Consider the following 27163-nt stretch of genomic DNA (forward strand, 5'->3'; position numbering starts at 1 on the left):
TCTTTTCATAGGTACACTGGCTGTGGCAGCCAAATACTCAATTTAAATGTGAATCGATTCTCAATTGTTATACGGTTCTAGAAAAATTGCTTTCAAATCAAATGCAAAATATACACTTACTACTTTATCACAGTTGCAGACACGTTTTTTTTCCAGTGACAACGTTTCTGGTGGCATCTTCCATTACACACAGGTGTTTCGAGCATGCTAAATAGATGATCAGTGGTCTCTCTGACTTCCATAAACACGCATTGTAACATGGCGATACAATGCCTGTCAAACGTATTCATCCACCTTGGCGTTTTTCCGATTTTGCATTACAACCTGTAATTTAAATGTATTTTTATTTGGATTTCATGTAATGGACATACACAAATTGCTGAAGTGAAATGAAAAAAATAACTTGTTTAGAAAAAATTATAAACGGAAAAGTGGTGTGTGCATATGTATTCACCCCCTTTGCTATGAAGCCCCAAAATAAGATCTGGTGCAACAATTACCTTCAGATGTCACATAATTAGTTAGATTGCACACAGGTGGACTTTAAGTGTCACATGATCTGTCACATGGTCTCAGTATATATACACCTGTTTTGAAAGGCAAGTGACACCACCAAGCAAGTGGCACCACCAAGCAAGTGGCACCACGAAGACCAAGGAGCTCTCCAAACAGGTCAGGGACAAAGTTGTGGAGAAGTACAGATCAGGGTTGGGTTATAAAAAAATTATCTGAAGCTTTGAACATCCCACAGAGTACCATTAAATCCATTATTAAAAAATGGAAAGAATATGGCACCACAACAAACCTACCAAGAGAGGTCTGCCCACCAAAACTCACGGACCAGGCAAGGAGGGCATTAATCAGAGAGGCAACAAAGAGACCAAAGATAACCCTGAAGGAGCTGCAAAGCTCCACAGCGGAGATTGGAGTATCTGTCCATAGGACCACTTTAAGCCGTACACTCCATAGAGCTGGGTTTTACGGAAGAGTGTCCAGAAAACTTTAAGCAATGGATTTTTCACCAAAAGGCATATGGGAGACTCCCCAAACATATGGATGAAGGTACTCTGGTCAGATGTGACTAAAATTGAGCTTTTTGGCCGTCAAGGAAAACGCTATGTCTGGCGCTAACCCAATACCTCTCATCACCCTGAGAACACCAACCTCACAGTGAAGCATGGTGGTGGCAGCATCATGCAGTGGGAATGTTTTTTTTTATCGGCAGGGACTGGGAAACTGGTCAGAATTGAAGGAATGATGGATGGAGCTAAATACAGGGAAATTCTTGAAGGAAACCCGTTTGTCTCCCAGAGACAGGGACGGAGGTTCACCTTCCAGCAGGACAATGATCCTAAGCATACTGCTAAAGAAACACTCAAGTGGTTTATGGGGAAATATTTAAATGTCTTGGAATGGCCTAGTCAAAGAGCAGACCTCAATACAATTGAGAATCTGTGGTATGACTTAGATTGCTGTACACCAACAGAACCCATCCAACTTGAAGGAGTTGGAGAAGTTTTGCCTTGAAGAATGGGCAAAAATCCCAGTGGCTAGATGTGCCAAGCATATAGAGACTTGCAGCTGTAATTGCTGCAAAAGGTGTCTACAAAGTATTGACTGGGGAGCGTGCATAAAACTATTCACCCCAAGTTMTTTTCTTTTTTTCATTTTATTTCTTGCTTGTTTCACAAAAAATATTTTGCATCTTCAAGGTGGTAAGCGTGTTGTGTGTAAATCCAAATAATACAAACCACCCAAAAATCTATTTTAATTCCAGGTTGTAAGGTAACAAAATAGGAAAAATGCCAAGGGGGTGAATACTTTCTCAGGCCACTGTATGGCTGTGTGGTATGCCTAACCCTGTAAAGGTGTATCAATTTAACCTTTTTGTTTATTTTTTAAATTTTTATTGTTGATCTGAAACACAGGGTCCAATGTGTGTTAATGTTCAGACCAAGCGTCGGGGCTCTTAACAAAAAACCCCAGTAAAAAACAGCCTTCCTCCAATCACTTATGTGTAATGGAACTGAGAGCGATGATCAAGGGCTGAGTCCTGACCATCCTCATGTAGCCCATAACTTTCTCCAAGGTATAGCAAACTAAACTCCACTCCATGGTGAAGGAAGTTTCTGTTGAAACTTCCAGCAGAGACCAGGCTTTGTGGAATCTAGCTCTGACTACATAGATTCGCCCAAGGTCAATGCTTCACATTTTTAAAATATATATTTTTTAAATTATGAAATGCCTACATGGTACCTATGTTTGTCCTCTGTAGTTGAGTGCCTTTGTTTGCTGAAATCCATGCTTTTCCAATAAACGTTAATCAAATACAACCACTGACTGTTCCCATTAGGGATGCACGATATATCGGTGAACATATCGGAATCAGACGATATTAGCTAAAAATAACATCAAAACCGATGTCAAAGCTGACTTAATGACGGCACGTAAAATTTTGCGCTACACGTGCAACACAGCATTCCTAACCTAGCCTGCAATGTCTGCTGTGTGGATCGAGCAGTCAACAAATGGAGCAGTCATTTGAAAGAGGAAGAACATTTCAGCGAGACAACTCAAAGGAGAAATCCATTAACGCCAATGAATTCCATTGACAATCAACCGTTCTCTGTTGTGGGTGATGTTGGCTTTCGCCGACTGGTCGAGCACCGGTACACATGTTGCCCTACCGGAGTTGCACAGTAATAGCGTCACTGCTATTAGCTTCACAACATACTATGGAACACCATTTGGGTCTTAGCGTGTCAAAAAAGATACACGTCAAATAACACTATTTGGGGCCTCCCGGGTGGCGCAGTGGTCTAGGGCACTGCATCGCAGTGCTAGCTGCGCCACCAGAGTCTATGGGTTTGCGCCCAGGCTCTGTCGCAGCCGGCCGCGACCGGGAGGTCCGTGGGGCGACGCACAATTGGGCTAGCGTCGTCCGGGTTAGGGAGGGTTTGGCCGGTAGGGATATCCTTGTCTCATCGCGCTCCAGCGACTCCTGTGGCGGGCTGGGCGCAGTGCGCGCTAACCAAGGGGCCCAGGTGCACGGTGTTTCCTCCGACACATTGGTGCGACTGGCTTCCGGGTTGGAGGCGCGCTGTGTTAAGAAGCAGTGTGGCTGGGTTGGGTTGTGCTTCGGAGGACGCGTGGCTTTCGACCTTCGTCTCTCCCGAGCCCGTACGGGAGTTGTAGCGATGAGACAAGATAGTAATTACTAGCGATTGGATACCACGAAAATTGGGGAGAAAAGGGGATACATTTTTTTTTTTAAACACTATTTGACGAGTTAAATAACACAGTTCTATTATAGAATGTTTTTCTTTGAACACATCTTTGTATACATTTCTGATAAGTTTGGTGAAATTGTGGTACAGCTCTGATTTAGCCAGAGATGGCTCTTAGGCCAGAAATCTAAGATGAGTTTCCCAAACTGACAGACAGTCATGTTTGTAAGATCGCCCTCCTTCTCATCCTCAGGCCCTCAGCAGAATGACGCAAAGAGACAACACCTGCTGGAGCGGCTGCTTGACTCTGTCAAACAGGTGAGTGGTAATCACAGTTAACCCAGAACTGCCGCTCGTAATTGGTCTGCTGATCGATTAAGTTCTGGGTCCACACATGTTAAGAGAAGAGATTTAAGGAGGAGCGGAACCAGGAGCTACACCCTCTCTCTTTGCAAGTTACGGTCCGAATGTCCCCTCCCCTTCCAACATTTTAAAGATGGTGACACCTGCGAAATTCGTGATTTGTCCAAATAACCCAAATGTCGGAACTACTGCTCGTTATCCCACGCATCCCATTTCTTCCAGGTTATGTGAGCCTTCCTGTACGTGACAGGCCAGGTTATGTTAGCTTCCCTGTTGCATTCCTTTACTATGGATAATTCCCACTGAAGAGGAGTGCATTACAGCTATGGTCAAATGAGTCATATAATCATAAACTGTTGTAATGATATGCTATTACAGTGTAATTCTATGGTTTCTACTGTTTTTAAGGCATGATATGATACTGTGCCTATTGTTTTTCTAGCTGGTTTGATGTTGTGGTCTCTAGCTGGCAGGCTCCCATTGAGTAAGTAAATATGTTGTGTCATTTTTATTTTGATAGCCATGTCATTCTTCATGTCTCTTCAGTGCCAAATCCGCTTTGGAGGAAGAAAGGAGATCGCCTCAGATTCCGACAGCAGGTACCAATGTGTTTTATTATTAGAAAACTGATGATTTATTGATTTATTGATGTTGTGTGTGTGATGTATTGTATCTCCCCTGCAGGGTGATCTGTTTGTGTGCCCAGTTTGAGGCTGTCCTCCAGCATGGCCTGAGGAAGAACAGAGGCCTGGCTCTCACTGCTGCTGCCATAAAGCAAGCCGCAGGCTTCACCAGCAAGACTGAAGCAGGTACAGTCACATGACCTGGAAACAGATTAGTCAGTGATATGTAAAAAAAAATAAAAAAATAAAAAAAATCTTTTTCCAGGAGGTACTGGTAATCTTTATCTGCACATTCTTAAAGTTAGGTCAGATTAGGTTTATATTTGGTGTAAAAAATAATATTAATTTATGTAGAAAATTAAATATGATATATTAAAACAAATATTGTGTCAGAAAAGAGCTATATAACTGAGTCAGACCATTAGAACTACTGCATCCCCATGGTAGTGACAGCTCAGGGTTACAGACTAATATTAAAAGTTCAAAAGCTGCTCTCACTCAAACCATGAAGAGGAATAACCAAAGGAGGCAGAGATGCAAAAAGAATATACTTAATTTAATCCATGCTCGAAAGAATATATAAGGGGAAAGTTCAAGATGCTATGAAAACAAAAAAAGGAGCATGCCAAACATTATCCTGGGAAACTGGAGACCTGAGAAGACTGTACAGTCGTGGCCAAAAGTTTTGAGAATGACACAAATATAAATTTTCACAAAGTCTGCTGCCTTAGTTTGTATGATGGCAATTTGCATATACTCCAGAATGTTATGAAGAGTGATCAGATGAATTGCATTTTTTTTTGCAAAGTCCCTCTTTGCCATACAAATGAACTGAATCCCCCAAAAACATTTCCACCGCATTTCAGCCATGCCACAAAAGGACCAGCTCACATCATGTCAGTGATTCTCTCGTTAACACAGGTGTGAGTGTTGACGAGGACAAGGCTGGAGATCACTCTGTCATGCTGATTGAGTTCGAATAACAGATTGGAAGCTTCAAAGGGAGGGTGGTGCTTGGAATCATTGTTCTTCCTCTGTCAACCATGGTTACCTGCAAAGAAACACGTCAATACAACATCATTGCTTTGTACAAAAAGGGCTTCACAGGCAAAGATATTGCTGCCAGTAAGATTGCACCTAAATCAACCATTTATCGGATCATCAAGAACTTAAAGGGAAGCAGTTCAATTGTTGTGAAGAAGGCTTCAGGGCGCCCAAGAAAGTCCAGCAAGCGCCAGGACCGTCTCCTAAAGTTGATTCACCTGAGGGATCGGGGCACCACCAGTACAGAGCTTGCTCAGGAATGGCAGCAGGCAGGTGTGAGTGCATCTGCACGCACAGTGAGGCGAAGACTTTTGGAGGATGGCCTGGTGTCAAGAAAAGCAGCAAAGAAGCCACTTCTCTCCAGGAAAAACATCAGGGACGGACTGATATTCTGCAAAAGGTACAGGGATTGGACTGCTGAGGACTGGGGTAAAGTCATCTTCTCTGATGAATCCCCTTTCCGATTGTTTGGGGCATCTGGAAAAAAGCTTGTCCGGAAGAAGACAAGGTGAGCGCTACCATCAGTCCTGTGTCATGCAAACAGTAAAACCATTCATGTGTGGGGTTGCTTCTCAGCCAAGGGAGTGAGCTCACTCACAATTTTGCGTAAGAACACAGCCATGAATAAAGAATGGTACCAACACATCCTCAGAGAGCAACTTCTCCCAACCATCCAGGAACAGTTTGGTGACAAACAATGCCTTTTCCAGCATGATGGAGCACCTTGCCATAAGGCAAAAGGGATAACGAAGTGGCTCGGGGAACAAAACATCGATATTTTGGGTCCATGGCCAAGATACTCCCCAGACCTTAATCCCATTGAGAACTTGTGGTCAATCCTCAAGAGGCGGGTGGACGCATCACTAGGAGAGAACAGCTGTGACGAGTGTACTCTCCACCCAGGAAACAGAGGCTGTAGGACGACTGCTAGAGAAACAAGGTGCAGATACCTGCTATGAAAACAGAGGGTTATCTTCTTATGGCTGGGGGCAGTATTGAGTAGCTTGGATGAATAAGGTGCCCAGAGTAAACTGCCTGCTACTCAGTCCCAGAAGCTAAGATATGCATATTATTAGTAGATCTGGATAGAAAACACTCTGAAGTTTCTAAAACTGTTTGAATGATGTCTGTGAGTATAACAGAACTCATATGGCAAGCAAAAACCTGAGAAAAAATCCAACCAGGAAGTGGGAAATCTGAGGTTTGTAGGTTTGCCTATCCAATATACAGTGTCTTTGGGGTCATATTGCACTTCCTAAGGCTTCCACTAGATGTAAACAGTCTTTAGAACCTTGTTTGATGCTTCTACTGTGAAGAATGAGGGAAGGAGAGCTCTGAGTCAGGTGTCTGGCATGAGCTGACCACGCGTGCGCTCCCGTGAGAGCGACCTGCATTCCATCGCATTTCTGAAGACAAAGTAATTCTCTGGTTGAAACATTATTGAAGATTTATGTTAAAAACATCCTAAAGATTGATTCTATACATTGTTTGACATGTTTCTACGACCTGTAATGGAATTTTTTTACTTTTCGTCTGACCTGCGCGTCATCAATTTGGATTTTGGAACTAAATGCGCGAACAAAAAGGAGGTATTTGGACATAAATTATGGACGTTAATCGAACAAAATAAACATTTATTGTGGGATTCCTGGGAGTGCATTCTGATGAAGATCATCAAAGGTAAGTGAATATTTATAATACTATTTCTGACTTTGTTGACTCCACAAATGGCGGATATCTTTATGTCTTGTTTGGGCTCTGAGCGCTATACTCAGATTATAGCATGGTGTGCTTTTTCCGTAAAGTTTTTTTGAAATCTGACACAGCGGCTGCATTAAGGAGAAGTTTATCTAAAGTCCCATGTGTAATACTTGTATCTTTTATCAAAGTTTATTATGAGTATTTCTGTAAATTGATGTGGCTCTCTGCAAAATCACCGGATGTTTTGGAGGCAAAACATTACTGAACATAACGCGCCAATGTAAACTAACATTTTTGGATATAAATATGAACTTTATCGAACAAAACATACATGTATTGTCTAACATGAAGTCCTATGAGTGTCATCTGATGAAGATCATCAAAGGTTAGTGATTCATTTTATCTCCATTTCTGCTTTTTGTGACTCCTCTCTTTGGCTGGAAAAATGGCTGTGTTTTTCTGTGACTAGGTACTGACCTAACATAATCGTTTGGTGTGCTTTCGTCACAAAGCCTTTTTGAAATCTGACACTGTGGCTGGATTTACAACAAGTTTATCTTTAAAATGGTGTAAAATACTTGTATGTTTGAGGAATTTTAATTATGAGATTTCTGTTTGAATTTGGCGCCCTGCACTTTCACTGGCTGTTGTCAAGTCGATCCTGTTAACGGGATCTCAGCCATAAGAAGATTTATGCAACAGATTTAGTAAAAAACGTCAAGAAATAGAAATCTGCTCTCTCTTTCTGAGGGAAGCCCAGCACCTGTTGGGGTTTCTTAAAGTAATCAGTGGTACAATTCCAACAGACAATGACGATTTATTTAGTTAAGTTATACTGCTCTAATTCGACCTCTTGCTGGTACTTGGATGACTGAAAACATTTTCTTTTAAGCTGCAATTCATACATTTTTGGTCGACCTGACCAAATTCACATAGAAATTTGAGTTAAAGATCTGTCATTTTAATTGAATGCAAGTCTAAGAAGTGGTAGATTTGTTCTAGGTGTGTTATTTCTATACTTCCCATTAAGTTTTGTTTTTGCGTCTTTTACTTTCGTACATCAGCTGAAAATACAATATTTCTGGTTATGGAAAATACATTTTTTTCACAGCTGTTTAGATGGTACAATTCTCTACACTATATTTGTTTGTTTAGTCACATAAACTGAAATTAGGCGAACTATTTGAATTTTAGCAACCAGGAAATAGAGTAGCGATTACTGCTTAGTGCACCTTTTAAAGAGTTGTCAGTGGGCCGGATGTTATAATTAACGATTAAACATTTAATCAAGTTAATGGCAGGGATTGCTGTGATTATTCGCAAATTCTGAATTTTCTCAAATTAAGTTGTAATTTTTCATACATCAAACTCTACAGAAATATTGACGTCTTGATTTTGGCTAAAGTAATCCTTAGCAACGTTAAGTACATTTAGAATGCACACTTTCTTTAACCTAAATGTCAACTTGTATGGATTATGTATTTGGGATGTTTTCAGAGTATTTTGAACGCTGACAGACAAAGTGATTAATCCCAATTAAAAAAAAGAGAACTTGAATTAACTGATGAACTCTGACAGCCCTAGTTATTATCTAAGAGAGAGAAATTACAATACTTCAAGTTCATAGATACAGTATGATGTAAAGATGATACTTTAAAAAAACACTTTATTGGGCCTCTCCCTTAGCCCTCCCGGTTCTAGTTAACAAAGCCTTGGTGATGATAGAGAGAGAACTCTGGGACACAGCTAACATAATGAGTATTTAATAAGCCCAGTTCTACACACTGAAATGGGCTGTTTACAGATTTGTGATCTTAGGAAAATAAATAGTCTTGCAGCAACAGGAAATGCAAATGATTATGGGGATTTTAATTCATGGATATTTTTGTAGGGGTTGTTACAAAAATTTGTAAGGGAAAATCAAGTCTGAAATTGCAAACTTCAGAAGCCTTTTTAAACCTCAAAGACACTACAAGTTTTAAATGTCCTGCATTGCAGGAAAGTTCTCCTGCAACAGTGTGATCAAATTAAGATCCTACATCTGTAACACCATTGTTCTAAGGCCATATGGAAATGCTATGCTAAAGATAGACCTCCATAGCAGTTATTCACACTAATTATSAAGCACTTAAACTTAGGTGAGGTGTTGGGTGACTATCCTCTGGGGTGTTGCTGAGGTCTTGATGAAAAAATGAGGAAAATTAGGAAGCTGTGAAACCAAGCTAATGGTTGGATTTGCATGGCCCGGTGCCACGGGTGGGCGGAGTTTGCTGATTTTAGAGCATTTCATTGGTCCTTAAGTGAAATCTCCACCCACCCAGGGCACCGGGTCATGCAAAACAAACTCCACCCATTAGTCAGGGGATGGATAGGACTGTTTAAAACTCTGCATAGATGGTCTTCTACTTGCTACTCTCTGACCTTTGACATGGCCTTCAGAAGCTTCAATTGTTATGAAATGGCTTTAATGTTGTAGAAATTATTTAAAATTCTATATGTGTTAGAGGATATAAATCTAACTTGGAAGTAGCAAGCAGTGAGTGGACATTCATTTTCTTTTTGGTGCATCTCTCTCTCTATTCTCTTCTCTCGCTCAATTCAATTTCAATTTAGGGCTTTATTGCCATGGGAAACATATGTTTACTTTGTCAAAGCAAGTGAAGTAGATGTGAAATATTTCTTTTTACAGTAAACATTACACTCACAGAAGTTCCAAAATAATAAAGATATTTCAAATATTATATTATGTCTATATACAGTGTTGTAACGATGTGCAATATTTAAAGTACAAAAGGGAAAATAAATATGGGTTGTATTTACAATGGTGTTTGTTCTTCACTGGTTGCCCTTTTCTTTTTGGCAACAGGTCACAAATCTTGCTGCTGTGATGGCACACTATGGTATTTCACCCAATATATATATATAGGTTTGTTTTCAAATTCTTTGTGGATCTGTGTAATCTGAGGGAAATATGTGTCTTTAATATGGTCATACATTTGGCAGGAGGTTAGGAAGTGCAGCTCAGTTTCCAATTCATTTAGTGGGCAGTGTGCACATAGCCTGTCTACTCTTGAGAGCCAGGTCTGCCTACTGCGGCCTTTCACAATAGCAAGGCTATGCTGGCTGAGTCTGTATTATTGTGAATTGTTCGATATTTTTATTTCACCTTTATTTAACCAGGTAGTCCAGTTGAGAACAAGTTCTCATTTACAACTGCGACCTGGCCAAGATAAAGCAAAGCAGTGCGACAAAAACAACAACACCGAGTTACACATGGTATAAACAAACGTACAGTCAATAACACAATAGAAAACTATGTACAGTGTGTGTAAATGTAGTAAGATTAAGGAGGCAAGGCAGTAAATAGGCCATAGAGGTGAAATAATTACAATTCAGCATTAACACTGGAGTGATAGATGTGCAGATGATGATGTGCAAGTAGAGATACTGGGGTGCAAAAAATAAATAACAATATGGGGATGAGGTAGTTGGGTGGGCTATTTACAGGTACAGTGATCGGTAATGTGCTCTGACAGCTGATGCTTAAAGTTAGAGAGGGAGATAAGACTCCAGCTTCAGTGATATTTGCAATTCGTTCCAGTCATTGGCAGCAGAGAACTGGAATGAAAAGGGGCCAAAGGAGGTATTGGCTTTGGGGATGACCACTGAAATATACCTGCTGGAGCGTTTGCTACGGGTGGGTGTTGCTATGGTGCTTTACCTAGCAAAGACTTAAAGATGACCTGGAGCCAGTGGGTTTGGCGACTAATATGTAGCGAGGGCCAGCCAAGGAGAGCATACAAGTCGCAGTATATGGGGCTTTGGTGACAAAACGGATGGCACTGTGATAGACTACATCCAATTTGCTGAGTAGAGTGTTGGAGGCTATTTTGTAAATGACCTCGCCAAAGATCGGTAGGATAGTCAGTTTTACGAGGGTATGTTTGGCAGCATGAGTGAAGGAGGCTTTGTTGCGAAATAGGAAGCCGATTCTAGATTTAATTTTAGATTGGAGATGCTTAATGTGAGTCTGGAAGGAGAGTTTACAGTCTAACCAGACACCTAGGTAGTTGTCCACATATTCTAAGTCAGAACCGTCCTGAGTAGTGATGCTAGTCAGGCGGGCATGGGCGGGCAGCAATCGGTTGAAAAGCATGCATTTAGTTTTACTAGCGTTTAAAAGCAGTTGGAGGCCACGGAAGGAGTGTTGTATGGCATTGAAGCTCGTTTGGAGGTTTGTTAACACAGTGTCCAAAGAAGGGCCAGATGTATACAGAATGGTGTCGTCTGCTTAGAGGTGGATCAGAGAATAAACAGCGTCCTGTTGTCCTGACCTGGCAGTCTCTATGGGGGTGCCGCAGGGTTTAATTCTCGGGCCGAATGGAAACCATTGATGTATACAGAGAAAGAGGCGGCCCGAGAATTAAACCCTGCGGCACCCCCATAGAGACTGCCAGAGATCCGGACAACAGGCCCTCCGATTTGACACACTGAACTCTGTCTGAGAAGTAGTTGGTGAACCAGGCAAGGCAGTAATTTGAGAAACCCAGGCTATTGAGTCTGCCGATAAGAATGTGGTGCTTGACAGAGTCAAACGCCTTGGCCAGGTCGATGAAGACGGCTGCACAGTACTGTCTTTTATCGATGGCGGTTATGATATAGTTTAGGACCTTGAACATGGCTGAGGTGCACCCATGACCAGCTCGGAAACCAGATTGCATAGTGGAGAAGGTACGGTGGGATTCTAAATGGTCGGTGATCTGTTTGTTAACTTGGCTTTCAAAGATTTTAGAAAGGCAGGGCAGGATGGATATAGGTCTGTAACAGTTTGGGTCTAGAGTGTCTCCCCCTTTCAAGAGGGGTATGACCGCAGCAGCTTTCCAGTCTTTGGGGATCTCAGACGATACGGTTGAACAGGCTAGTAATAGGGACGGCAACAATGTCGGCGGATAATTTTAGAAAGATGGTCCAGATTCTCTAGCTTAGCTGATTTGTAGGTATCCAGATTTTGCAGCTCTTTCACAACATCAGCTGTCTGGATTTGGGTGAAGGAGAAGCGGGGGGAATTGGGCAAGTTTCTGCGGGGGGTGCAGAGCGGTTGGCCGGGGTTGGGGTAGCCAGGTGCAAATCCTGGCCAGCCGTAGAAAAATGCTTATTGAAATGATATATTATTGTAGATTTATCTGTGGTGACAGTGTTTCCTAGCCTCAGTGCAGTTGGAAGGAGGTGCTCTTATTCTCCATGGACATTATAGTGTCCCAAAACTTTTTGGAATTTGTGCTAAAGGATGCAAATTTCTGTTCGAAAAAGCTAGCTTTAGCTTTCCTATCCGACATGTGTATATTGGTTCCTGACTTCCCTGAAAAGTTGCATATCGCGGGGGCTATTCGACGCTAATGCAGTACGCCACAGGATGTTTTTGTGCTAGTCAAGGGCAGTCAAGTCTGGGCTGAACCAAGGGCGATATCTGTTCTTAGTTCAACATTTTTTGAATGGGGTATGCTTATTTAAGACGGTGAGGAAAGCACTTTTAAAGAATAACCAGGCATCCTCTACTGACGGGATGAGGTCAATATCCTTCTAGGATACCCAGGCCAGGTCGATTTAGAAAGGCCTGCTCGCTGAAGTGTTTTAGGGAGTGTTTGACAGTGATGAGGGGTGGTCGTTTGACCACGGACCCATTACGGACGCATGCAATGAGGCAGTGATCACTGAGATCCTGGTTGAAGGCAGCAGAGGTGTATTTTGYGGGCAAGTTGGTCAGGATGATATCTATGAGGGTGTCCATGGTTATGGACTTAGGGTTGTACCTGGTAGGTTCCTTGATAATTTGTGAGATTGAGGGCATCTAGTTTAGATTGTTAAACGTATCCCAATTTAGTTCTCCTAACAGTAGGAACTCTGAAGATAGATGGGGGGCAATCAATTCACATATGGTGTCCAGGGCACAGCTGGGGGCTGAGGGGGGTCTAACAAGCGGCAACGGTGAGAGACTTATTTCTGGAAAGGTGGATTTTTAGAAGTAGAAGCTCGAACTGTTTGGGCACAGACCTGGATAGTATGACATAACTCTGCAGGCTATCTCTGCAGTAGATTGGCAGTTCTAAGGGGTCAGAGTTGTAATCTTGTCGGAAAATGTTGTAGTTGGGGATGGAGATTTCAGAATTTTTAGTGGCCTTCCTAAGCCAGGATTCAGACACGGCTAGGACATCAGGGTTGGCGGAGTGTGCTAAAGCAGTGAATAAAACAAACTTAGGGAGGACGCTTCTGATGTTAACATGCATGAAACCAAGGCTGAGAGCGCCTGGGGAATAGGTGTGGTGCTGGAGGCTACAGGGCCTGGGTTAACCTCTACATCCTCAGAGGAGGATTAGGATAAGGGTACGACTAAAGGCTATAAGAACTGGTCGTCTAGTGCGTTGGGAACAGAGGAGCACAGAGGAACAAATGAGCAGATTTCTGGGCGTGGTAGAAAAGATTCTACGCTACTACGCTAGGCGAGCTGGAGACACGGTGATTCAGAAAGCTAGTGGGCCAGGGCTAGCAGATGGGTCTTCGGCAATGGAAAGCCTGTTGAAACCTCCTCGGACGATTACGTCAGCAGACCAGTCGTGATGGATTGGCGGGGCTCCGTGTCGGCAATTAAGGGTCCGGGCCAATTGGCAAAAGAGGTATTGTAGCCCAGGAATTAGCTGGTAGACCTCTTCGGCTAGCCAGGAAATGGGCCTAGCTCGAGGCTAGCTCAAAGCTAACTAGTGCTTGCTTCGGGACAGAGGCGTTAGCCAGCAGTAGCCACTCAGGTTGCTAGCTGCAATGATCCGGTGTAATGGTCCAGAGCTTGCGGTAGGAATCCGGTGATGTGATAGGGAAAAAGAAGTACGATATGCTCTGGGTTGATATTGCGCTGTGCAGACTGGCAGGTATTGACCGAACAGAAGCTTTCTGGTATCTGAGTTAACTGACTACTAGCTAGTTAGCTGGCTAGCTTCTGATGGGGGTTCCGGTTCTACAGTACAAAAATAGCAGATCCGTACCACATTGGGCGAGACTGATTGCAGGAAAGTATATTCAGTCCGTAGATGGAAAGTGAGAATAAAATATATACGGAAAAAATGAGAAATTACTTTTTACACAGGTTAAGACAAACACACGTCCGACTGCTACGCCATCTTAGTTTACTGCACTGTTGGAGAAACACAAGAAACACAAGCATTTCGCTACATCTGCAATAGCATCTGCTAAATATGTGTATGTGACCAATATAATGTGATTTGATTTGACAGTCAAATCTTTCCTTAAGTTTGGGTCAGTCAGTGGTCAGGTATTCTGCCACTGTGTACTCGTTGTTTAGGGCCAAATAACATTCTAGTTTGCTGTTTTATTGTTGATTCTTTCCAATGTGTAAAGTAATTATCTTTTTGTTTTCTCATGATTTGTTTGGGTCTAATTGTTTTGCTGTCCTGGGGCTCTGTGAGGTCTGTTTGTGAAAAGCTTGCTTAGAGGATTCTTCTCCAGGTTCGTCTCTCTGTAGGTGATAGCTTTGTTAAGGAAGGTTTGGGCTTCCTTTTTAGATGGTTGTAGAATTTAACGTCTCTTTTCTGGATTTTGATAATTAGCAGGTGTCTGCCCAATTCTGCTCTGCATAGATTATTTGCAGAATTCTGCATGCAGAGTCTCAATTTGGTGTTTGTCCCATTTTGTGAATTCTTGGTTGGTGAGCGGACTCCAGGGCAATGGGTTCTATAACTGATTCAAGTATTTTTAGCCAGATCCTAATTGGTATGTCAAATTTTAAGTTCCTTTTGATGGCATAGAAGGCCCTTGTCTTGTCTCTCAGATCGTTCACAGCTTTGTGGAAGTTACTTGTGGTGCTGATGTTTAGGCCGAGGAATGTATAGTTTTTTGTGTGCTCTAGGGCAACGGTGTCGAGATGGAATTTGTATTTGTGGTCCTGGCAATTGGACCTTTTTTGGAACACTATTTTTTGTCTTTGTGAGATTTACTGTAAGGGCCCAGGTCTGACTGAATATGTGCAGAAGATCTAGGTGCTGCTGTAGGCCCTCCTTGGTTGGACAGAAGCACCAGATCATCATCAAACAGTAGACATTTGACTTCAGATTCTGAACTCCCTTTTTCAGGACCCTGTCTTTCAAAGATAATTCGTAAAAATCCAGAACATGTTCATAAACAATTAATGAACATGCACCTGTGGAACGGTCGTTAAGACACTAACAGCTTACAGACGGTAGGCAATTAGGGTCACACTTATGAAAACTTAGGAGACTAAAGAGGCCTTAATACTGACTCTGAAAAACACCAAAAGAAAGATGCCCAGGATCCCTGTTCATCTGCGTTAACGTGCCGTAGGCATACTGCAAGGAGGCATGAGGACCGCAGATGTGGCCAGGGCAATAAATTGCAATGTCCGTACTGTGAGACGCCTAAGACAGCTCTACAGGGAGACAGGACGGACAGCTGATCGTCCTCGCAGTGGCAGACCACATGTAACAACACTTGCACAGGATCGGTAGATCCGAACATCACACCTGCGGGACAGGTACAGGATGGCAACAACAACTGCCCGAGTTACACCAGGAAACGCACAATCCCTCCATCAGTGCTCAGACTGTCTGCAATAGGCTGAGAGAGGCTGGACTGAGGGCTTGTAGACCTGTTTATAAGGCAGGTCCTCACCACACATCACCACACAAACCCACCGTCGCTGGACCAGACAGGACTGGTGAAAAGTGCTCTTCACTGACGAGTCGCGGTTTTGTCTCTCCAGGGGTGATGGTCGGATTTGAGTTTATCATCGAAGGAATGAGCGTTACACCGAGGCCTGTACTCTGGAGCGGGATCGATTTTGGAGGTGGAGGGTCCATCATGGTTTGGGGCGCTGTGTCACAGCATCATCGGACTGAGCTTGTCATTGCAGGCATTCTCAACACTGTGCGTTACAGGGAAGACATCCTCCTCCCTCATGTGGTACCCTTCCTGCAGGCTCATCCTGACATGACCCTCCAGCATGACAATGCCATCAGCCATTCTGCTCGATCTGTGCATGATTTCCTGCAAGACCGGAATGTCAGGGTTCTGCCTTGGCCAGCGAAGAGCCCGGATCTCTATCCCATTGAGCACCTCTGGGAACTGTTGGGTTGGAGGGTGAGGGCGAGGGAACCTGCAGGTGCCTTGGTGGAAGAGTGGGGTAACATCTCACAGCAAGAACTAGCAAATCTGGTGCAGTCCATGAGGAGGAGATGCACTGCAGTACTTATTGCAGCTGGTGGCCACACCAGATACTGACTGTTACTTTTAGATTTTGACCCCCCCCCCCTTTTTTCAGGGGCCACATTATTCCATTTCTGTTAGTCACATGTTTGTGGAACTTGTTCAGTTTATGTCTCAGTTGTTGATTCTTATGTTCATACAAATATTTACACATGTTAAGTTTGCTGAAAATAAACGCGGTTGACAGTGAGATGACGTTTCTTTTTTTGGTTTAGTAGGGTGAGGACGGGTGCTGCAGACTGTTCTAGTGCCATCGCCAATTCATTGATTTTTATATATATATATATATATATATATATATATATATACACACACACACACACACACACACACGCACGCGCGCGCGTATATGTTGAAGAGTGTGGGGCTTAAGCTGCATCCCTGTCTCACCCCCCGGCCCTGTGGAACGAAACGTGTGTTTTTGCCCATTTTAACCGCACACTTGTTGTTTGTGTACATGGACTTTATAATGTATGTTTTTTCCCCAAAACCACTTTCCATGAATTGTATTGCAGACCTTCATGTGAAATGTAGTGTTTTTTTAAATCAACAAATCATGAGAAGATGTTGCCTGTGTTTTAGTTTGTTTCTTTGTCCATTATTAGGGTGTGCAGGGTGAATACGTGGTCTGTCGTACGGTAATTTGGTAAAAAGCCAATTTGACATCACTGAGGAAATGTATGAGTCTGCTGTTAATGATAAAATATACAGACCACAAATTCCAATTGGCTATACTAGGAGACAAACTTGACCCCAATCACTACTGTGGGATATTCGTGAACAGCAACCTTGGGAGGATCCTCTGCATTATCAATTACATTGTGCTGATTTCTGACGTGCTGTTCCTTTTTTTCCGTTGTGTTTTTCTGTATTGTTTTAGTGATTCACCATAGTGAAGGCGTACGCTCAGGTTTTCTGGGTCTCTATGTTTTTGGTTGGATAGGTTTCTCAATTTCTTTCTTAGGTTTTTGCATTCTTCATCAAACCATTTGTCATTGTTGTTAATTTTCTTAGGTTTTCTGCTTGAATTTATTTATTTTTGATACACCTTCACTATTGCAGTGACACGTTTTGTCCAGGAAGTTGTCTAAAAGGGATTGAATTTGTTGTTGCCTAAGTTTTTTTGGTAGGTTTCCACACTACTTTCCTTTCATCTTTAACATTTCTTAATATTATTCAGTTCCTTTGGCTTTGATGCCTCGAGATTGAGTATTGCTCTGTTCAAGTAGATTGTGATTTTGCTGTGATCTGATAGGGGTGTCAGTGGGCTGACTGTGAACGCTCTGAGAGACTCTTTTTTATTTTTATCTCTCGGTCAGAGCTGACGTTCTGGTTCTATGTGAAGGAGTATCTGAACCGCCATGAGCTGCAGCGGTTCTACTCCCTGAGACAGATCTCCTCTGAGTTGGGCCGCGGCCGAGCCTGGCTACGCTGTGCCCTCAATGAACACTCACTAGAGCGCTACCTACACACGCTGCTTGCAGACCGCATGCGCCCCGGGTAAGTTGTGTGTGTGTATTTATCTTAGGTCAGTGTGTGTGTGGAGTCTGGTCCTTTCCTGGCAGTATATCTTTTTTTCTTTGTTTTTTCTAGCACCTTCTATGAAGACTGGGCGTTTATTCTGGATGAGGAGCGAGCCAGCATGCTGCCCACCATGGCTGCCGGTGAGCGCCTGACTCTAATTCTTGTGGTGAAACTTATTCATATCTCTGCCATTCAGAGAGCTGCTTTACAGTAAGCGATGAGTCACAGTTCAGTCAGTCATTCCCTGTGTGATGTGAACGAAAATAGAAACGCAACGTGTGAAGTTTTGGTTTCATGAGCTGAAATAAAAGATCCCAGATATATGCCATATGCACAAAAAGCTTATTTCTCCCCCAAAATTTGATTACATCCCTTTTAATTAGCATTTCGCCTTTGCCTAGATAATCCTTTCACCTGACAGTTGTGGCATATCAAGAAACTGATTAAACAGCATGATCATTACATAGGTGCATCTTGTGCTGGGGACAATAAAAGGCCGCTTTAAAATGTCAGCCCAGGACCTCCACATGCGTCTTCTTCACCTGCGGGATTGTCTGAGACAAGCCACCAAGGCAGCTGATGTCAATGTTGTGAACAGAGTGCCCCATGGAGGTCTCCCGAGTGGCGCAGCGTCACTACAGCCTAGGGTTCAATCCCAGGTTGTGTCATTACCGGCCGTGACCGGGAGACCCATAGGGCGGCGCACAATTGGCCCAGCTTCGTCCGGGTTAGGGGAGAGTTTGGCGGCCGGCGGGGGGCTTTACTTGGCTCATCGCACTCTTGCGACTCCTTGTGGCGGGCCGGGTGCCTGCAGGCTGACTTCGGTCGTCAGTTGAACAGTGTTTCCTCCGACACATTGGTGCAGCTGGCTTCCGGGTTAAGCAGGCGTTTGTTAAGAAGCGCAGCTTGGCGGGTCATGTTTCGGAGGACACATGACTCGACCTTCGTCTCTCCCGAGCCCGTTGGGGAGTTGCAGCGATGAGAAAAGATCGGCAGAATAAGGTGAGAAAAAATTACAAGAAAAAGAGTGCCCCTATGTATGGGCAGGCATAAGCTTCAGAGAACGAACATAATTGCATTTTATCTATGGGAATTTGAATGCACAGAGATACCGTGATGAGATCTTGAGGCCCATTGTCGTGCCATTCATCCGCCGCCATCACCTCATGTTTCAGCATGATAATGCACGGTCCATGTTGCAAGGATCTGTACACAATTCCTGGAAGATGGCCTGTATACTCACCAGACATGTCACCCATTGAGCAGGTTTGGGATGCTCTGGTTCAGCGTGTTCCAGTTCCCACCAATATCCAGCAATTTCGCACAGCCATTGAACTCTATGTGAAGGAGATGTGTCGTGCTGCATGAGGCAAATGGAGGTCACACCAGATACTGACTGTTTTTWAAAAATCTATGCCCCTACCTTTTGTTAAGGCAGTGGTTCCCAAACTTTAAACATTCAACCTCCAGCTACGTACTAGCATCAGGGTCTGCACACTCTCAAATGTTGTTTTTTGCCATCATTGTAAGCCTGCCTCACACACATCATACGATACATTTATTAAACATAAGATTGAGTGAGTTTTTGTCACAACCCGGCTTGTGGGAAGTGACTAAGAACTCTTATAGGACCAGGGCACAAATAATAATAATCAATAATTTTGCCCTTTTATTTAACCATCTTACATATAAAACCTTAATTGTTTATCGAAAATTGTGAATAACTCACCACAAGTTAATGAGAAGGGTGTGCTTGAAAGGATGCACATAACTCTGCAATGTTGTATTGGAGAGAGTGTCTTAAATCATTTTCCACACAGTCTGTGCCTGTATTTAGTTTTCATGCTAGTGAGGGCCGAGAATCCACTCTCACATGGGTACATGGTTGCAAAAGGCATCACTGTCTTAACAGCACAATTTGCCAAGGCAGGATACTCTGATCGCAGCCCAATCCATAAATCTGGCAGTGGCTTCTGATTAAATTAAATTTTCACAGAACCGCTTGTTGCAATTTCGATGAGGCTCTCTTGTTCAGATATTGGTAAGTGGACTGGAGGCAGGTCTTGATAGGGTTAACGAATCCAGTTGTTTGTGTCATCTGTTTCGGGAAAGTACCTGCGTAATTGCGCACCCAACTCACTTAGGTGCTTTGCTATATCACATTTGACATTGTCCCTAAGCTTGAGTTCATTTGCACACAAAAAATCATACAATGATGGAAAGACCTGTGTGTTGTCCTTGTTAATGCAGACAGAGAAGAGCTCCAACATCTTAATCATAGCTTCAATTTTGTCCCACACATTGAATATAGTTGTGGAGAGTCTCTGTAATCCTAGATTCAGATCATTCAGGTGAGAAAAAACATCACCCAGATAGGCCAGTCGTGTGAGAAACTCATCATCATGCAAGCCGTCAGACAAGTGAAAATTATGGTCAGTAAAGAAAACATTAAGCTCGTCTCTCAATTTAAAAAAACGTGTCAATACTTTGCCCCTTGATAACCAGCGCACTTTGTATGTTGTAAAAGCGTTACATGGATTACTGCACGAGAGGTGAGGGGCCTTGCTTTAACAAATGTAACCATTTTCACTGTAGTGTCCAAAACGTCTTTCAAGCTGTCAGGCATTCCCTTGGCAGCAAGAACCTCTGCAGTGTACCCAAGTGGCGTCGGGAGCAACTGCTTGCACGCGCGTTACCACTCCACTATGTCTCCCTGTCATGGCTTTTGCGCCATCAGTACAGATACCAACATCAGCAGCAGCTACGTTTGGCTACATACGGATCATTAGTGGAATTCCCGCGAGAGAGTAACGGTTAATGTGATTGGATGTTAATTATTTGACTAGGCTACCTGTATTTGACATTGTTGTTATTTCGCTGAACACTAAATGGTTTAATTATATTTTTGGCAGTGAAACGAGGCCACTCAGGTGAGAAAATAACCTTACCCAAATGTATAGCCCCGTTTGAAAATGTGAAGAAAAAAATAATATTTTGTATTTTTTTTTTGTATTTAAAGAATAAAAAAATTAACATGTGAATCATATTTTTATTTGGCGTACCCTCGACGGAATTGCAGGTGTAAGTGTACCCAAGTTTGGGAGTACCTGTGTTAAGGTATCTGTGACCAACAGCTGCATATCTCTTTTCCCAGTCATGTGAAATCCATAGATTAGGGCATCATTTATTTCAGTTGACTGATTTCCTAATATGAACTGTTCAGTGTAAGTTGGGAGGAACCAATTCACCTTATCCACTACCGCTAGTGCTCTAACTAGGCTGTGCTGTGTGAATGACTTCTAACTAGACCCTCTTTCTCACACAGGACTAAACTCCATCCTGTTTGCCATCAACATCGACAATAAGGACCTAAATGGTGTGATCCGAGCAGGCGGACCCTCCTCCGTGAGCCTCCTCCTGAAGGAGTCCACCCAGGGCATAGGGAGCTTATGGAAGGAGTCTACCCAGGGGGTGAGCACTCTGCTCAGGGAGATCAGCACCGCCACCACTGTGGTGCCAGGCTTCACCCCCACCCACCGCCCTGACGGCTCCACAGACCCACTGCCTGTCCTGCCCCGCAGCGCCTCCGCAGGTAGAGAGGAGAAATTACAATCAACTTAGACACATAAGGGGAACAGTGGATATAACCAATTATTTATATTCAGTTCTATTCATATTCTTACTAAGATTATAATAATAAGCCCAAAAACATGGATATGAAACTGACAACTTTTTCTCTCTCCTCTCCAGACTCTGGCCTGAGGAAGGAGCGACGGAGGAAAAAGAAAATCACCAACATCATCTCTTTCGATGACGACCTGGATGGGGGAGACGAGGATGAGGAGGTGGGGGGGAGTACTGCCACTCTCAGGAAGAGCACCACTGCTCCTCAGGTCAGTCTGGAGGAGGGCACTGACCCACTGGAGGCCTCCTTCTCCCTCTCGCCTCCCCAGAACGGGATGCCCGAGCCTGGGATAGTCGGCTGGGCCAGGTCTCCTCCTTTCTCCAGGGCTCTGCCAGACTCCAAGATTATTGCTAATGATGAGGAAGAGGAGGTGTACAAGAGCAGACCACAGCTACAGAGCCGCCTCCATGACAGGGCCAGCACTAATCAGTGAGTAACCATGGAGACTTTCACTTTCTTAACCATACAATAAGCATGGTGGGAAACTCTTAAACAATGATTGATATAAACAGGTGTACTTGCTGTGGTATGTGTGTGTGTGTACAGAGTGGTGGTGGGGAGCCTATCCAGTGTGTCCACGTGTAGCCCTCTGCAGGCCATGACTGATCATGACAGTTCAAACATCCTCATTCCTGTGGCCTCCAGCCACTCCTACTCTCAGCCAGGTGAGCCAGGCTCCTCTCCTCTGTTTCTCAACCCAGTCCTCTGGGCTCACCAGTCATTTCTTACACATTCACAGAAGTTTGGTTATAGCGTGTTGGTTCATAGTGTTCATTTTTGGAGATTGTTTCTATAGAAACGGCAGACTGGTGTTAAAAGAGAATAGTGTGCGACGTTACTTAGAGGTAATTATACAGTACCAGTCAAAAGTTTGGACACACCTACTCATTCAAGGGTTTTTCTTTATTTTGACTATTTTCTACATTGCAGAATAATAGTGAAGACATCAAAGCTATGAAATAAACTTATGGAATCATGTAGTAACCACCCTTTGCCTTGATGACAGCTTTGCACACTCTTGGCATTTTTTTGGTCACTACATGATTCCATATGTGTTATTTTACAGTTTTGATGTCTTCACTATTATTCTACAATGTAGAAAATAGTCAAAATAAAGAAAAACCTTTGACTGGTTCTGTACATTTACTAAGCTTCTGTTGAATATGGGAAGCATATTCTTTTTTAAATTTATTTTATTTTATCCCCTTTTCTCCCCAATTTTCGTGGTATCCAATCACTAGTAATTACTATCTTGTCTCATCGCTACAACTCCCGTACGGGCTCGGGAGAGACGAAGGTCGAAAGCCATGCGTCCTCCGAAGCACAACCCAACCAAGCCACACTGCTTCTTAACACAGCGCGCCTCCAACTCGGAAGCCAGCCGCACCAATGTGTCGGAGGAAACACCGTGCACCTGGGCCCCTTGGTTAGCGCGCACTGCGCCCGGCCCGCCACAGGAGTCGCTGGAGCGCGATGAGACAAGGATATCCCTACCGGCCAAACCCTCCCTAACCCGGACGACGCTAGCCCAATTGTGCGTCGCCCCACGGACCTCCCGGTCGCGGCCGGCTGCGAAAGAGCCTGGGCGCGAACCCAGAGACTCTGGTGGCGCAGCTACGACGCTACTGCGATGCAGTGCTCTAGACCACTGCGCCACCCGGGAGGCCCCGGGAAGCATATTCTTAAAGCAGACAGATTTGACCCAAAACATTCCTCAGCATTGTTTGCACTTTCGTTTTGTTTCAGTCAGTTCAGTGGAGGATACGGTTGCATTTCCTGTACAGACAGATTCCACAGGCGACCACGAGACAACCAGAACCCAGCTGCAGTTCAAGTATGTTGTCAGTCAATTTTACATGCACATGATCTTAACAAGGGATATTTCATAGTTTTGATTTTAACAAAGCAAATTTGAGGACAAGGCTACCTAAATCCTATCAGCATATTGACTCGTGCGGGCAATACACTCGATCACTGTTACTCTAAAGTTCCGCAATGCATGCAAGGCCCTCCCCCACCCTTCCTTCGGCAAATCCGACCACGACTCCATTTTGCTCCTACCGTCCTATAGGCAGGAACTCAAACAGGATGTACCCGTGACTAGAACTATTCAACGCTTGTCTGACCAATCGGAATCCACACTTCAAGATTGTTTTGATCACACGGACTGGGAAATGTTCCAGGCAGCCTCAGAATAACATCGATTTATACGCTGATTCTGTGAGTGAGTTTATAAGGAAGTGCATCGAAGACTATTAAAACTTACCTTAACCAGAAACCGTGGATAGATGGCAGTATTCGCGCAAAACTGAAAGCGCAACCCACTGCATTCAACGATGGAAAGATGACTATGAATATGGCCGAATATAAACAGTGTTGTTATTCCCTCCAAGGCAATCAAACAAGCGAAATGTCGGTATAGGGATGAAGTGGAGTCGCAATTCAACGGCTCAGACACAAGACGTATGTGGCAGGGTCTACAGGCAATTACGGACAACAAAATGAAAAACCAGCCACTTCACGGACACCGATGTCACGGACACAGACGTCACGCTTCCAGACAAACTAAACACCTTTGTCCGCTTTGAGGATAATACAGTGCCACCGACGTGGCCAGCTACCAAGGACTGCGGGCCCTCCCTCTCCTCCTCCATTGCCGAAGTAAGACATTTAAATGTGTTAACCCTCGCAAGGCTGCCAGCCCAGACGCATCCCTAGCCGCGTCCTCAGAGCATGCCCAGACCAGCTGGCTGGTGTGTTCACGGACATATTCAATCTCTCCCTATCCCAGTCTGCTGTCCCTACATGCTTCAAGAAGGCAAAGGTACCCAAGAAGGCAAAGGTAACTGAACTAAATGACTATCGCCCCGTACACTCACTTCTGTCATGATGAAGTGCTTTGAGAGACTAGTCAAGGATCATATCACCTTACCTGCCACCCTAGACCCACTTCAATTTGCATACCGCCCCAATAGGTCCACAGACGATGTAATTGCCATCACACTGCCCTATCCCATATGGACAAGAGTAATACCTATGTAAGAATGCTGTTCATCAACTACAGCTCAGCATTCAACACCATAGTACCCTCCAAGCTCATCATTAAGCTTGACGCCCAGGGTCTCAACCCCACCCTGTGCAATTGGGCCCTGGACTTTCTGACAGGCCACTCCAGGTGGTGAAGGTGGGAAACAACATCTCCTCTTCGTTGATCCTCAACACTGGTGCCCCACAACGGTGCGTGCTTAGCCCCCTTTGTACTCCCTGTTCACCCATGACTGCGTGGCCATGCACGCCTCCAACTCAATCATCAAGTTTGTAGACGACAACAGTAGTGGGCTTGATTACCAACAATGACGAGACAGCTTACAGGGAGTAGGTGAGGGCCCTCGGAGTGTGCTGTCAGGAAAACAACCTCTCAACGTCAACAAAACAAAGGAGATGATCGTGGAATTCAGGAAACAGAAGAGGGAGCACCCCCCCATCCACATTGACGGGCCAGCAGTGGAGAAGGTGGAACGTTTAAAAAATATATATTCCTCACCGTACACATCACTGACAAACTGAAATGGTCCACCCACACAGACAGTGTGGTGAAGAAGGTGCAACAGCGCCTCTTCAACCTCCGGAGGCTAAAGAAATGTTGCTTATCACCTAAAACCCTCACAAACTTATACAGATGCACAATTGAGAGCATCCTGTAGGGCTGTATCACCGCCTGGTATGGCAACTGCACCACCCACAACCGCAAGGCTCTCCAGAGGGTGGTGCGGTTTGCACTACGCATCACCGGGGTAAACTACCTGCCCTCCAGGACACCTACAGCACCCGATGTCACAGGAAGGCCAAAAAGATCATCAAGGACAACAACCAGCTGAGCCACTGCCTGTTCACTCCGCTATCATCCAGAAGGCGAGGTCAGTACAGGTGCATCAAAGCTGGTGCCGAGAGACTGAAACACAGCTTCTATCTCAAGGCCATCAGACTGTTAAACAGCCGTCACTGACACAGAGAGGCTGTTGCCACTTTAATAATATTTACATATCTTGCATTACTCATCTCATGTGTATATACTGTATTTTATACCATCTATTGCATCTTGCCTAAGCTTCTCGGTCATCACTCATCCATATATTTATATGTACATATTCTTATTCCATCCCTTTACTTAGATTTGTGTGTATTAGGTAGTTGTTGTGGAATTGTTAGATTACTTGTTAGATATTACTGCACTGTCGGAAATAGAAGCACAAGCATTTCGCAACACTCGCATTTACATCTGCTAACCATGTCTATGTGACCAATAACATTTGATTTCAATAGTCTTGAGAGTTATTGGATGGAGATATGTACGTAACATTCTCTCTCTGTGGTGTTGCAGCTTGGAGGCCAGCCCGCCGGTCCAGAATGCACCTCTCTCCAGTGTCCTGCCCAGTGCCACCCCCGGTCTACCAGAGTCCATGACAGTGGGTGAGTGTGTGTGGTATACTAAACATGTGTTTTAAGAAGGGAATTCAGTATGATGAGAATTTCTTTATTCAACCAGGAGATGGCACTGTTAATTCAGTATCGGTGTGCCCTGTGTGTACTCAAACGGTAGTCTCCAGTTTATAGGACTGAAACAGAACGGTACCCTCAGAAAAGCATGTCTTCTTCAATAGATCTCATTTCTCTATACAACACACACCAGTTATCCACATTTCTTCTGCTCTATTGTCTTTCAAAACTTCCTGAAATATAAAATGCCCTGAACCAGTCAACCGTTTACACGATGTCTGTGTTTTCGCCTCTAGGACGTGATTTGTGTAATTCTCTAAAGCTTAGCAGAGGATAGCCCCGCTGATGCTCATATTGATGTTATGTGTTTCCTGTGTGTGGGTCTCACCAAGCCTGTAATGTTAGTCAGGGTGTCAGGGCTGGGGATCCAAGTGTGACGGTCTGCCTTTAAGCACTGTGGAAGACCCACAGTCACATCTAAAGTTGTAACTCACGTCTATAGTCAAACACTCAAAAGATTAGCAGCTCTCAAAAGAGGAGTACTGTGTGTGTATAGATAGAGAACATTGTGTGCAGTATAAAGAACGTAAGCCAAGGTCCACCATTATGTTAGTGTCTGCCACACACACACTATACAGCTCGTTAATGGATCGCCGGTGCTGTTTTCCTGTGGTGAATGCATGGTTGTCGTAAATGTTACACATATTTCTGGAGCAGTGATGTGGAGTTGGGAGCTCCAGAAATAATGGTTCTGTCATCTCCTCCTCTAGTGCCCATCTTCATCCTCCTCTTCTTCACCTCAACCAGCCACTTAGCCGAGGCTTTGGGTTGAAGACCTACCTTTTGAAATGCGTCCGGGGCCAAAACACGCTCCACTTCTAAGCTTCGTGGCTGTTGATAGCCAACAGCTGATCTGTATCATTTATTTGCTTTTAATTGAGTAAATACTTTGGTATTCATAAGGCCTTGGCACTTGTCACTTTTTCCATAGACCTACTTCTCTCAGTGCAGTGCTATGTATTAGCCTATATCCGTCATGTGAGTAAAGAGCTGTGCTGTGACTGTATGGTGATGAAGTGTGTATGTATCTGGGCCGAGGTGCTATTTTAGTAGCCTGGCTGGTCCCATGCGCTATGTCAAGGCTATTCAACTATATTCTTACGGGTGCCAGATTTGAAAAAGGTATTTTACAGGGGGGCAAGACATTTTCT

The 27163-nt window shown here is 44.0% G+C and overlaps 1 protein-coding gene across 1 annotated transcript in view; it reads left to right on the top strand.

Moving 5' to 3' along the window:
- The window catches only part of LOC111978102 (sorting nexin-29), a 186852-nt gene that overhangs the window by 857 nt on the left and 158832 nt on the right, over positions 1-27163 (top strand). Inside the window, 10 exon segments of the mRNA XM_024007911.2 lie at positions 3481-3545; positions 4137-4189; positions 4275-4399; positions 17566-17746; positions 17840-17910; positions 21096-21362; positions 21521-21884; positions 22002-22120; positions 23202-23289; positions 25837-25925. Coding sequence (XP_023863679.2) covers positions 3481-3545; positions 4137-4189; positions 4275-4399; positions 17566-17746; positions 17840-17910; positions 21096-21362; positions 21521-21884; positions 22002-22120; positions 23202-23289; positions 25837-25925 — 1422 coding nt within the window.

The sequence above is a fragment of the Salvelinus sp. IW2-2015 genome, linkage group LG18 (assembly GCF_002910315.2).
Source record: "Salvelinus sp. IW2-2015 linkage group LG18, ASM291031v2, whole genome shotgun sequence".
NCBI lineage: Eukaryota > Metazoa > Chordata > Actinopteri > Salmoniformes > Salmonidae > Salvelinus > Salvelinus sp. IW2-2015.